This window comes from Lemur catta, chromosome 1 (genome assembly GCF_020740605.2).
Source record: "Lemur catta isolate mLemCat1 chromosome 1, mLemCat1.pri, whole genome shotgun sequence".
Taxonomy (NCBI): Eukaryota; Metazoa; Chordata; class Mammalia; order Primates; family Lemuridae; genus Lemur; species Lemur catta.
The window spans coordinates 179,871,508-179,883,883 of NC_059128.1; the positions used below are offsets into that span (position 1 = coordinate 179,871,508).

Here is a 12,376-nt window from a genome sequence, read left to right on the forward strand (position 1 = left end):
AACAGATCAAGAAAAAAAAAGTAATGTTAACATGTCTTCTGCAATCTTACAATACATCCTGTTACTCTCCTGGAAGTCTTCATTGTCTCTTTCAACTTTCTCTGGCTCAGTGCAGTAGGTTTTAATGTTGTCTTCTAGGTACCAGCTGAGATTTTCATCCACCACAGAAAACATCACCACAAATTCTCGGTCAATATTTTTTTCTTTTTCATCATCCAGAGAATCTGAAGTAAAAGTTACTATTTTAGTAGAACTAAATATTTAGCATGTATTTTGGTTTATGTTTTCAGGTGATTTATAGTTTTTTTTTTAATTTTAGTATTTATTTCCCTAACTAACCACAAATCTGGACCAGATACAGACACAGATGTGGAAACAATCAGGGAATTTCACGTTTGTATCCAGGGCTTGAGAGACATTCATGTATCTGGGTATCCACTGACCATAGAACTATGAAATGCTTTTTGGCAAATGAGAAGGTTGGAATTCAAAGTTACGTGTATATCTTCTCACACATATAGCCACAGGCTGAGACAAGTCTCTGCAGGTAACTATTGTTCAAGCAAGAATTACATTTCAAGCTCTTGAGCTATGTTGTCTTTTTCATGATGGCAGCAATAAATTTTATGATATTATGTTTACCAATGTAATACAGATAACTACAGATCTATCACCACATAGTGCCACTAAAGGAGTCATATTTCTCTTCAACAGCACTCTTGGAAGTTAAATATAGCAAACCTATCTCCACGGAGAACATATTTCTTGCAGCTTAGCTTCATCGGTGTTTTCCCTATACAAATGCTTATTCTACTTATCCCTTCTTCTCCTAGTCCTGACCTGCTCTTCTTTGCCATTTTTTGTAGACTCACCACCTCTCTACCTCACCTACTCAATCTCAATACAGAAGACTTCACTTACATTTAAAAAACAAACTGTCTTGTCCCTTGTCTTCTGGTCACATATTGGGAGCCATAGTGAGGAAATGTACCTTTTTTACAGAGTATTAATGGTCCGATGAGTCCTGAGGCAATGTCTTTCGGAGCATCAATGTGGGAATGGTAAATCCTAGTCACACAATTGCTGTCTCCCTCACCAGGACTTTGTTCATCACTGGCATGCAACACGTATGTATACAGCTGTCCTGGATACACCTTGTCATCTACCTTTTGAAAATCTGTGGTGTTATCAGGATAAATGGCCCCTAGGAAGCAACATGGAATGAAGTTACAAAGTGAATGTGTTTGAACTTAAATGAAAGAATACATAGTCCATTAATTCATTCAGCAAACATTTACTCAACCTCAAACTCTAATATATGCTCTTTGCAGATGCAATGTTGTCCTATTTGTACACAGATAAATGAGAGGCTACTGGCTACGGGGTCTGAAAGCTTCACAAAAAATTTTGGTATCTTTTATACTTGACTGAGTGTTTGGGAAGCAGTAATAGATATGTCAGGAGAATGGTGAGGTTGGGTTTGCAATGTAAAGAACAACTTTTGCCCTGGGGTCGTCATGGTATGGAAGTCTGAGCAAATGGCACTCTCTTCTATAATTTGAAACTTTTTATATGTCATCAGATTTTGCCCATGAAGTAAATATGGGATTTAAAATTTTTTTACTCTGAATTTTGGAAATTTCCAAATATATGTAAAAGTTGAGAAAATAATATACACTTTTATGTACCCATCAACCCAGCTTAACTGAAGGTCAGTCATGTTTCATCTATACCCCCCCACTCTAAGCCCAGCACCATCAAATTTGTTTAAAGCAAATCCCAGACATCAGAGTCCATTCATGAATACTTGAGTGTATATCTCTAAAAGATAATTCTTTTTTCTTTTAATAAAACCACAATACCATTACATACCTTTCTAATGAATGCTAATTCCCTAACATACCATGAAATTATCAAAAAGAAATAAGATGACAGTCATCCATTTATGCCATTCATGTAATTGTTTGGTTCAAAAAACCAAAAAAAAACAAAAAAGAGACAGTCAAAACATTCACCTTCTACAATAATACCTCTTTAAAAAAGAAGACTAATAATGAATCAAATCTAATTTTAAATTCATTTCAAGACTTGATCATTATAATTTCAATGACCTGTGGCATGACCTCAGCATTTCTGTTTATGATAATAGCTGACTTTTATTGAGCTATTATTATGTATTATCATTGTCCCTATTTAATAGATGAGGAAACTGAAGCTCAGAGAATTTAAGTAACTTGCCCAAAGTCACTCAGCCAGTAAAAGGCAAGGCTGGGACTCGAATCTTGGTTATTAATTTCAAAGCCCTTTCTCTTCACCACAATAAAATACCACCTCTTTTCATCATCATCAAGTACTAAGAATGAGATCACAGGCACCAAACCTTATTTTTGTTTTTCATGTACCATTTTTAAGGCTTCCAAGTCCTACCTTCAAATGATCCATTTGGTTAATTAATTCTATTTCAGATACGACCCTGGGGTCATCCAGCCACATGTACCATTTGACAGATGTGTGAGACTACTCATGCCACCTTAGTGGGGACAGACTTTATCCAAAGTTAGGAGGGGAGGTGACAACAGCCACAGCATGTTCACATGTAGGAAATTCAGAGATAAGACAGTCCCCATTTTGAGTCCTTCTTTCTCTTACTTCTGGATTTTTGCCTCTTCTAGGCTTTAATGCACATTTCTCTTATTCCAACTGTTTGGCCAGAAAGGACTGGGCAATGAATGGGAAGGAAGCTCAAGCTCTTACTGATTCACACTATCTGAGTCTACCTAGAAAGCCTATCACATTCGCACTTTACACAAACAAGCACAACCAAGAGAAACACAGCACTATTATGAGGAAACAAATACTTATTAATAAAATAGTTTAAAACTAAATAGAACAGTTATAAGTCTTATCCAGGAGGGAAGTCCAATTTTAGAAGTGAAAAAGTGCTACTGACAAATTGAGAGGATGTTCCAGCTACAACATGAGCTGAACTTACCCTCATGTTCCTTATAGTAAGTTAGTCCATGCGCATGAAAAGTGTAGGGCCGAGAGGCAAAGTTTTTTAAGTGTACGTAAACTTTCTGTCCAATTTCAGCTTTGATAATAGGGCCTAAAAACCCTAGCCAGACTGGTTTTTCTACAAGCGTCCTGAAGGTTTCATCTGTGTATTGAAGATAAAGAGCCTTCTTGTATATCCTCCCAATTCTATCTGGGCCATTTTGAAGGTAGACGTTGGACTGTTCCCTGCAAAGGAAAAGAAGACAACTCTATCAGAAGCCATCATTTCTGGGGATAATAGTATAATAAAGGAGAAATTAAGGACCATATCACATTAAACATTTGCCTGTTGTAGGGATGCCTCCAAAACTGAAGTGGAGAGCCGGAAGTTAACCTTGTTATTCTAATTGCAGGAGACATTCCACATCAGGAGGATGGCAGAGAACCATCTGTGAAGGTATTGTAAAAATATGGTGGATCCTATTGCAATATCTTCTCCAAGGTTTTTATATTAAAACACAGAGGCATTATGGAATAGAATACAAAATTAAACTGAAATATTAAGATGAGGCTGTTAACTAAGACATTTCTCATGTATAGTGTACCTCTGTTACCTACTAGAAAATTTGCCTTTATAGGCAATGAATCTGGATATTTGAGACTTCAAAGTATGTGTGTGTATATATATTTATATATACATTTTTCTTAAAGTAAAACTAATGAAGCTAAGCTAATTCTGTCATTTCTATTTCTTTTAGCAGCACTAAATTAAGGCTAGAGTTGATGCATGCAATGTGTGTGTGTTTTAAAATTACCTTTGAATTTAAATTACCTGTTTTTTAATCCCTCACTACTGCAGAGACTTAACATTGAATGTTTACATTCTAGTTAGTGTCAGGTAGTAGTTGCTTAAAACTTTCCTAAAAATATCAGCAAAGTAAATATGAATCAGAAAAGAAAGTGAATTAGTGTTCAAACTTTTGAACTGATTCTTATGTTATTAACTTTAACGAAAGGTCTGGAGAGCTATTTATGGGCAATGTCATGCAGCCATTTGGAGGGATCACAAATCCTAAGCTTTGACAAGCCTCCCCCACAACTAAGTCTTTTCCAAAAAACTACTCATCATTTGGGTTTGTATTTGTTCTTGTGTGTGTGTGTGTGTGTGTGTGTGTGTGTGTGTGTGTGTGTGTTTTGCCTGCTTTCCTCTTAGTGATTTTTGACATTTTACCATTTTCCACTCAACCGTTGTGGGGCTGGATAACCTGACTGAGGAATAAACTTTGTCTTGTTTCCTCAGCTGTAAGCTCCTTGGAAAGAGTGAGATATACTTTTCCCTCCCTTCCTCAAGACAAGAAGAGGGTTTGTCCTGGAGCTCTGGACTTTCATTGCTGCACAGTTTAAAGACCTAGCTTTTCAAAAGTCTAGGGCTCAGGCTAGTGCAGCGGCTCACGCTTGTAATCCCAGCACTGTGGGCTGAGGCAGGAGGATCATTTGAGCCCAGGAGTTTAAGGCTTCAGTGAGCTGTGATCATATCACTGCACTCTAGCCTAGGTGACGAATCTGTCAAGACAAACAAACAAACAAAACGTCTAGGGCTCCAGCCTAATGTTTCTTAAGTTTTGATGTGCATAGTAATCTACTGAGGAACTTGGGGAAATGCAAATTCTTGGGGCCCAGCTCTGTGGATTCTGTTTCTGTGGCTCAGGGGCGCCTGCAGCTCACACATCTGCGTTTACTAACCACCCTGCTGGTGTGTCCTGATGAGGCAGGCTGCTCTGGGCTCACAGCTAACCGGAGTGGGGGAGGCCAACTGCTGAAGGTGAAGACAGCTGCCCAATCCCCGGGGCATGAGATGCCATGAGACAGAACGGTGGACAGTTTTGTTTCTAGGCCATACCTGGTGGTTAGACCTCTCCTGGCAGTAGCAGCATAGATTAAGCCTGAGTGCTGGGGACAGGGAGTATGGGTGTTTGGCAGAGGTCCTGGTAACTGAGTTTGGACAGAGGGAGCAGGTGTTAGAAATAACAGAGCCACCATCTTCTGGAGTGACCAAGGGGCTTTGATGATGAGCATCTCATAGTTGCTACCATATACTTAGGACCCCAATTTTCCTGGATTGTATAAACCCTAGGATTCCCAAAGGAGGCAAAACTGTCCACTAAAAAATAACTGAGATGATGTTTCCCTACCACACCCCCATCCTGGCAGGAGGCTAAGCGGGACGTTATTACAGAAAAATTAAGTGACATTTTTTGCTCCCAGCGTGGAGCAGCAAAACCATGGGTATGCCCTCATTTCTCCTATTTGTTTTCACTTTCTGATTGTTTGTTGCAGTTTCTCATTTTGTCAGATCAAAATAGAAAAAAAAATTGGGGAAGGCTGAGAGAGACTTCAAAGACACAGAAATGCATGGAAAAAACCAGGACACACGTGTGAACTCTGCCCCCAACCCACAGCATCAGTGTGGACAGGAGGAATCTTAATAAATATATGCTTTAAATTAACAACAGCAAAACTGTGAGACACTGAAGACCACTGCGGTGAAAAGCAGAGATTCATCCGGTACACACTGGTGAGAGGAGGGCGATGAGAGTACCATTTCGGTCAGGTACACAGCTGCAGCTGCAAAGTCTGCAGTGCAAAGAGGTGATTCCTCTCTGATCCCACCAGAACTCAGGGCCAATCAATCTCACACAGGCTTGTCTAAGCCTCAGGATAAATTGTCTTGAAGATCTGGACACACTTTTATTTCTAACAGACTGACCTGATAATATTTAGATAGAGATTCTAATCTGTGCTCTACCATGTCCTGTTTATACACATCTTACATAGCCCAAAGTTAAAAAATAGTCCTCAAATTCTTAAGGCTTCATTTAAATAAAGTGTGTATTTATATTTTCTGAGTGTGACTCTATAGGGCTTAGGAATAAATCACATCCCATTTCAATAAACTGTAGCAGGCTTTGTCAAAATGCTTTCATTGCATTGAAATTCTCCTGTATTAATCATTTCCTAAAATAGGAGGAGCATTGCCTAAGCTTTGTGACTCATTTTTTCTACACGAAGATTTTTTTACAGGGAGAAAATTTACTTTTAAAATAATTGAGCTGAAGCTCTAATATATCTAGGTTTTTTAACATTTGAAATTCCTTTTATATATATTGCAATATGCAAACTGTATTTTCATCTTGTCTTTTATTGTGAAAAAATAGGCTTCACCAAATTAGGAAATATTTCACATCATGTGATACAATTGCTCACGATCTTTCTCCAGAGGAACATCAAAAGGTCATTAGGGGATGTCTATTTAATCTCAACAGTACAGCTTGGGTACAAAGGGTCAGTTACTGAAAGCTTGCAGGAAGTTTGTCAGGCAGATATTCAGCCACAAGAATCTATTATAGTTGTTCTTTAACCAAACAAATAATTCACATTTAATTGTAGCTCTTCCTGTTGACGACTGTAATATGCTCCTTTCTACTCATTACAATAGCTATGTCCCCCTCTCAGTAATCACATTCCTTCTTTTTAGCTCCTCATTTCTAAAAAAGCCAACTCCTATCATTTCTGGTAGACTCAGACCCAGAAGTGAGTTTTTAATGGTAGGGGAATTACATATTTAAATATTACCTTAGTTAGATAATAATGCTATTTCCTCCCATGAATTCAGAACTAACTCGAGTGGTCTTGGTTTATGTTTAGACATGGTTACCAAAACTTGGGTATTATAGGCGAAAAGTTTCTGGATTTTTGGCTTCATTAATTGAGTCATAATATATTAGTTTTCTATTACTGCATAACAAATGATCACACAGCAATTTAAAACTCATACACATTTGTAATCTCACAGTTCTGTGGGTCAGCACGCTGACATGCATGGCTGGCTTCTCTGCTTGGGCGTTTCTTCCCCAGGCTGAAATCAAGAGGTGGCCAGACTGAGTACTTGCCTGAGGCTCTGTGGAGAAGTCCGCTTCCTACGCATTCGGGTTATTGGCAGAATTCAGTTCAACAGGACTGTAGGATTAAAATTCCTGTTTGCTTGCGGGCTGTCAGGCAGTTCTTTAGGAGCACCTGTCTGCCTTCTCAAGTGACCTCTTCCACCTTCAGGTCAACAGCAATGTGTGGAATATTCCTCAAATCTCTTTGAATCTCTCTGACTTCCTTTTCTGCCACTACAAGACTTGCTGCTTTTAGATAAGGCCCATCCAGATCATCTCCCTTAGGTCAACTGTGCCGCTTGCTAAAACATAAATCATGGGAGTGATGTCTCACCCTATTCACAGGCACTGGAGATTCAGGGTAGGACATCTTTTGGGGGACATTTTGCTTGCCACATACAGGAATTATAAAGAAAACAGTCAAAAATTAACTGGTGCAAGAAGTTGGCAGAGATTCAACCTAGGTGTACATAGCACAAATTTAAGTGAATTACAGGTCCTGACTAGCCTTGCTTCCCTGGCCCAGCATGAATACTGTACCTAATGGTCTAGCTTCTTTTGGTTCTGTTCTTAGAAGAAATAGAAACAATGATCCTTAATTGCAGAGCTTGCAAAGTGTGAAATGTTTTAATCACTTAATTATCCCCTTCACACAAGATGTCTTATCTGAAGTGTTTGTACCACACTAGCTATTGCTTGCTATTTTTTTATTTGGCAACCTCAGAGAATGAGTCATAATAAGCTGATTTTCCAGAGAATTTTAGCTAATAATTGTGCATATTTGAGAATCGTTTAAAAATTTTAAAATAATTTTTGAAGGGGGTGTTAATTAATTGGGAGGCCATTAGGCTGAGAGAGCTCCAGTGCCTTGGGTTCCTACATAAGCAGACAGAAACCTGGTTCAATGTAAACATTAAAATGAAACTTAAGCTTAACCAATCTGAAACCACCAACTAAGCTCTAACTAGGGACTTTCCACTTTAACCAATCAAATACATTTTCTCAATCTTTCTTCTGAGAACAACTTATAAAAGTTTCCTCACTTGTACAATCCCCCCCTCCCGCCTCCACCTAGTGGAGGGCTGAACTGTCTGTGGTCTTGTGCTGCCCGACTGATGAATGGCTGAATGCTCAAATGCGCTTGTTAAAACTGTAATGTGCCTAATTCATCTTTTAACAAGAGTAAAATGAGGGCCTTCAGTGCAAGTTTTTTCTTTAAAAATATTTGCTTCCCTATTTTTTTAAAAAGGGGGATATATTGGGAAAAGTCAACTTTTTGGATAATAGTGAAAGTGAATATTTATGGAATACTTGTACGCTGATCACTCAAGATCATAATTATAATAATTATGATTATATCATAGAGTAGAATGTTCTTTGATGTCTATTTCTTTGGTTAGGATTTGAGCTGTTATATCTTCTTGGTCATTGGGTTTACTTAGAGTAACATCTTCACTGTACAATTTGTTTTTTGAAACCTACAATGGAATGAAAAACTAGGTAACAAAGTTTGTAGGAACTGTATATCAAGAAAGTCACGAAGCCTGAGAACCTATGAAGTCAAGTGTAAAAGGGTTTTGCATCGGCTGTTCTTGTGCTTAAAGAATTTTTCACTTATTTCCAGCTTCCTAGAGGTCTCCAGGGAAAAAAAGTAACCTGAAGATAGCAGAAGTATTATTTTTTGCTATTATATAGTCAATTAATTCAGGAAATAATTAATTAATGCCTACTATGAGCCCAGAACACACTATTGTGTTTATTAATTGTTTTTATATATATGTATTTTATTCTTATTTAAATAGAAATAACTTAGGATGAAGACTATATCTTACAGAATCTTTAACTATTTATTGATTTGTTGAAGTGACAGATAAGGCACTGATACAAGTAAATGGCAGTATGAGTGTAAGGAAATTATTTCCCACTTCACCCTCTTAGAAATAAATATTACTGGCAATAAGACCGGAGAGGTAAACTCCAGTTTCCTAGGCACCCCTCCCCCCACAAAAAAACCTATACACTTTTCTCTTTTAATATCTGTCAGTCTTTTCAGTTCTACTAAGCCTGCTTATAATCCCTTTAACTGATTTTCTATTTTGTTCTATTGCCTGATTTATTCTATAGCATTAATCTGTCCATACGAGGAGCAAGGAAAAGTTTTTACAACAATGGGCTATAATTTCTTCTAGTTTCCTATACATCTTTGATTCGTTCATTTCTATTTATTCACAAATATTTATGCTGTGTCTCCTATATTCTAGGTACTAGTGACAAGCAGTGATCTTAACAGATGGAGTTCCTGCCATCTCAGTACATATTTTCCTCTTCATCATCCCAGACCTACAAGGTCAACATCCACCTTAAATCCAATTCTCTACCTAACACTCATCTTGCACTCTTTTATACCTTATTGTTCAGCCAGTTTATTTCCACTCCCTCTTAGCCAACCAAGTCTTATGATACCCCATTATCCTTCCCTGGCTAGGCTGAACATTTTGCAAATCTGGGACAAAGAAAGGAGCAAAACGTTGCTATCTACACTCATCTATACAAAAAGCTTAGCACAGTGTTGGCAAAATTGCTGAAGCTCTATTCAAAACTCACTTTTCAGACATATAGGGGAAAAGAAATCACAGACCAAGTGAGCAATCCCATCTACAGTTTGCACAATTCTAGCTACAGAAGAGTATCGGGGCAATGACAAAAAGAGAGCTGAACTTAACAACTGGAAGATGCTCCGCTTTCCTTTTAAAGTATCCCTTTTAAGAACAATGGAGTAAACAAGTTTATACTCATTGGATAGCCTCCCTGGCATAGACAGACAGGAGTATTTTTTAAAAATTAATTCCCTCTGCCCTTCCCCCAAATGCTTAACAAGCTCTTTCACTCTTCTATTCCCTAGTTTCTAGAATTAGAGGCTTCTTTATTGAAGCATAGACGAGGCAATGTCTTACACTTAGTTTATTCCCAGTGAAGGTGATTTGATTTTTTATCATGAAGAGGGCTTGTGGGTTGAGGCATGGGGCAGGACAGTATTTTTATTTTTTTAAGTGTCTGACTTTTCCTTGGAAATAAAAGTCACGTATAATTTACATTATATTTAATCAGTAAATACTGAATCCATAAGGAATAATGCCTCTGGTGAAGCTGTAAAAATATGTCATATTCCTAAGAAGAGAATACTATCTCAAAACCAAGTTTTAAAAAAGAAATAATTGCAAGATGTATTAGTTTTATTTACAACCAGTTATCTTTAAGTCAAAAACTTTCCTTACTGCATATTACTAAATTAATAATTTAATAATTAGATATTATCAGCTATGCATTTATTTTTATGGTGAAAAATTTCAACCTTACATAAAATTAAATAGAATAGTATATACCCACCAAGAAGAGTCAATAATTATGACATTTGGCATACTTATTTATCTCTTTTTCAAAGATAAAATCTTAGCAGCTGATGGTCGTTGGGCTTATTTGTGTTCTATCACCATTAAAATACATTTTTAATATAGTGGATATTGGTTTTAAATGCCAAATTTCTACTTGGTGATAAATGTTTAATTAGTATTGTTAAAAATGATGACCTCAGTATAGATAAACTTCCATAACAGAAACCTTCAAAGAGAACTATATTTTTGGTTTTTCTGCATAGTAAATATTGCTTTAAATAAGGGGATTTTCAACAGAAGCATGAAGACATTTAAGTTACATGAAGTTTGAGGGCCATGATAAAAAATGTCTAATGTGTTTTGGGGGCACATATGACATGCCAAGCACTGTAGTAAGAGCATTGCGTGCATTCACTCTTTGAACAACCTTACCAGATATGCTTATTATCCCATTGTACAAATCATGACTCTGAAGCTGTGAAGGATAAACCCAATTAACTATTCAGAGTCACCCAGCAAATATTAGGCAGAATCATATTTGATATAGTTGTATTTTGTTTCTATATGTGATGTTTTGAGAGATTAAAAAATATTTTATCCTTACAATTAATAATTATTAAAAGGTATAATAAACATAACATTTTGTACAGTCATTATTTAAATGAGAACTTCTGCATAAACAGACAAAAAGACAGAATCCTGAGGGGAGATGCGGTAATGACCAGGGGAGGGGATAAGAGGCCAACACGGTTCCCCAGGGCCAAGGGGAGCAGGGCAGCCTCTCAGAAAATATCCAGGAATAGAAAAGAGGTTGATTAAAATGTCCTGCATTTCAAGTCCACATTTGCAGTTTCTATATATAACAAATTAAAAAAGTATTTCATCTTATTGGCTTTTATTTTTTTAAATTGATAATTTATAAATTTGGTCCACAAACAATAAAAGTAGTGACTTACGTATCAACTGACATAAGTTTCTTTTCCCCATTGTCAGAGGCATAGTTCCAGGTTGTTTCAATAATTCCAATGTAATAATGCTTTTCTTTCGCCCAGGCTTGGGTACTATAAAAAAACAGAAAAATACCAAGCATCAAAATCTTCATTTTTTTTCCTCCTCTTGGAGCCTGAGAAGCAATGAAGTGAAGTCAGAAGTAGGCAGTTTTATAAATAAGGCTTTCTTCCTTTATTTGCTTGATTGACATATTTAATGTTGCACAAGAGTAAATTGTTTCATTAAAACAAATATTTTCCAATTCAGTTCAGTTCTCGTAAACCCCGAGAAAAACTAGTTTTCGGTTGCCAGGCTTCTCTGACTACAAAATAAAAAGTCAACAGTTATTGTTGGAGGCATTAGTGAGCGCATAACTCTGTGCCTTTTTCCATTCAGAGTATAAATTCCAGGACGGCAGAAAACATCTCTAAACGCTCTCTTTGTTTCTCCAACAATATGCCACAGTACAGTGCCCTGCATGCAGGGCACTTTTAATAAATCAGGACAAGGATTATGTAAAATGAATCAAAACATGTAGCTCTTTACTATCGTCATCCCTTAATCACAGGGATACATTCAGAGAAAAGCATCATTAGGCAATTTTGTTGTTGTATGAATACCGTAAACTATACTTACACGAACCTAGATTATATAGCCTGCTACACACCTAGACCATGGTATTGTATAGCCTAATGCTCCTAGGAGAGCAAACCTGTATTGCACGTTACTGTACTGAATACTTTAGGCAATTGTGACACGATGGTAAGTATCTGTGTATCTAAACATATCTAAACATAGAAAAGGTACAGCAAAAGTATGATATCACAATTTTATGGGACCACCATCATACATGTGATTGGTCATTGACTGAAATGTTGTTAGACAGTGAATGACTATATTTCTAAAAGTCTAACAAAAACTTAATTGCAGCTTTAAGATAGGAAACATGATGTTTAGCATGGCAAATTTAAGTAACCAAAAATAAAAATTTCATTTTAAAGAATTTATCTATTCTTTGAGCTTGGAACACATCTACATAGAAACTTTACCAGGTCATTC

The 12,376-nt window shown here is 36.9% G+C and overlaps 1 protein-coding gene across 5 annotated transcripts in view; it reads right to left on the reverse strand.

Annotated features, from left to right (window-relative positions):
• Positions 1-11,695, reverse strand: part of LOC123630156 (ceruloplasmin) — a 55,468-nt gene extending 43,773 nt beyond the window's left edge. For 4 of the 5 annotated variants that reach the window (XM_045539434.1, XM_045539436.1, XM_045539439.1 and 1 more), the window contains exons 1-4: positions 11,284-11,456; positions 2,993-3,240; positions 992-1,204; positions 51-224 (exon numbers count right to left, since the gene is read on the reverse strand). In XM_045539434.1, the coding sequence (XP_045395390.1) occupies positions 51-224; positions 992-1,204; positions 2,993-3,240; positions 11,284-11,429 (781 nt within the window). In that variant the 5' untranslated portion in view covers positions 11,430-11,456. Of the gene's footprint in view, positions 1-50; positions 225-991; positions 1,205-2,992; positions 3,241-11,283 lie in introns of all 5 variants that reach the window. The other variant, XM_045539435.1, reaches the window with a different exon arrangement.
• Positions 11,696-12,376: the final 681 nt, after the last annotated feature.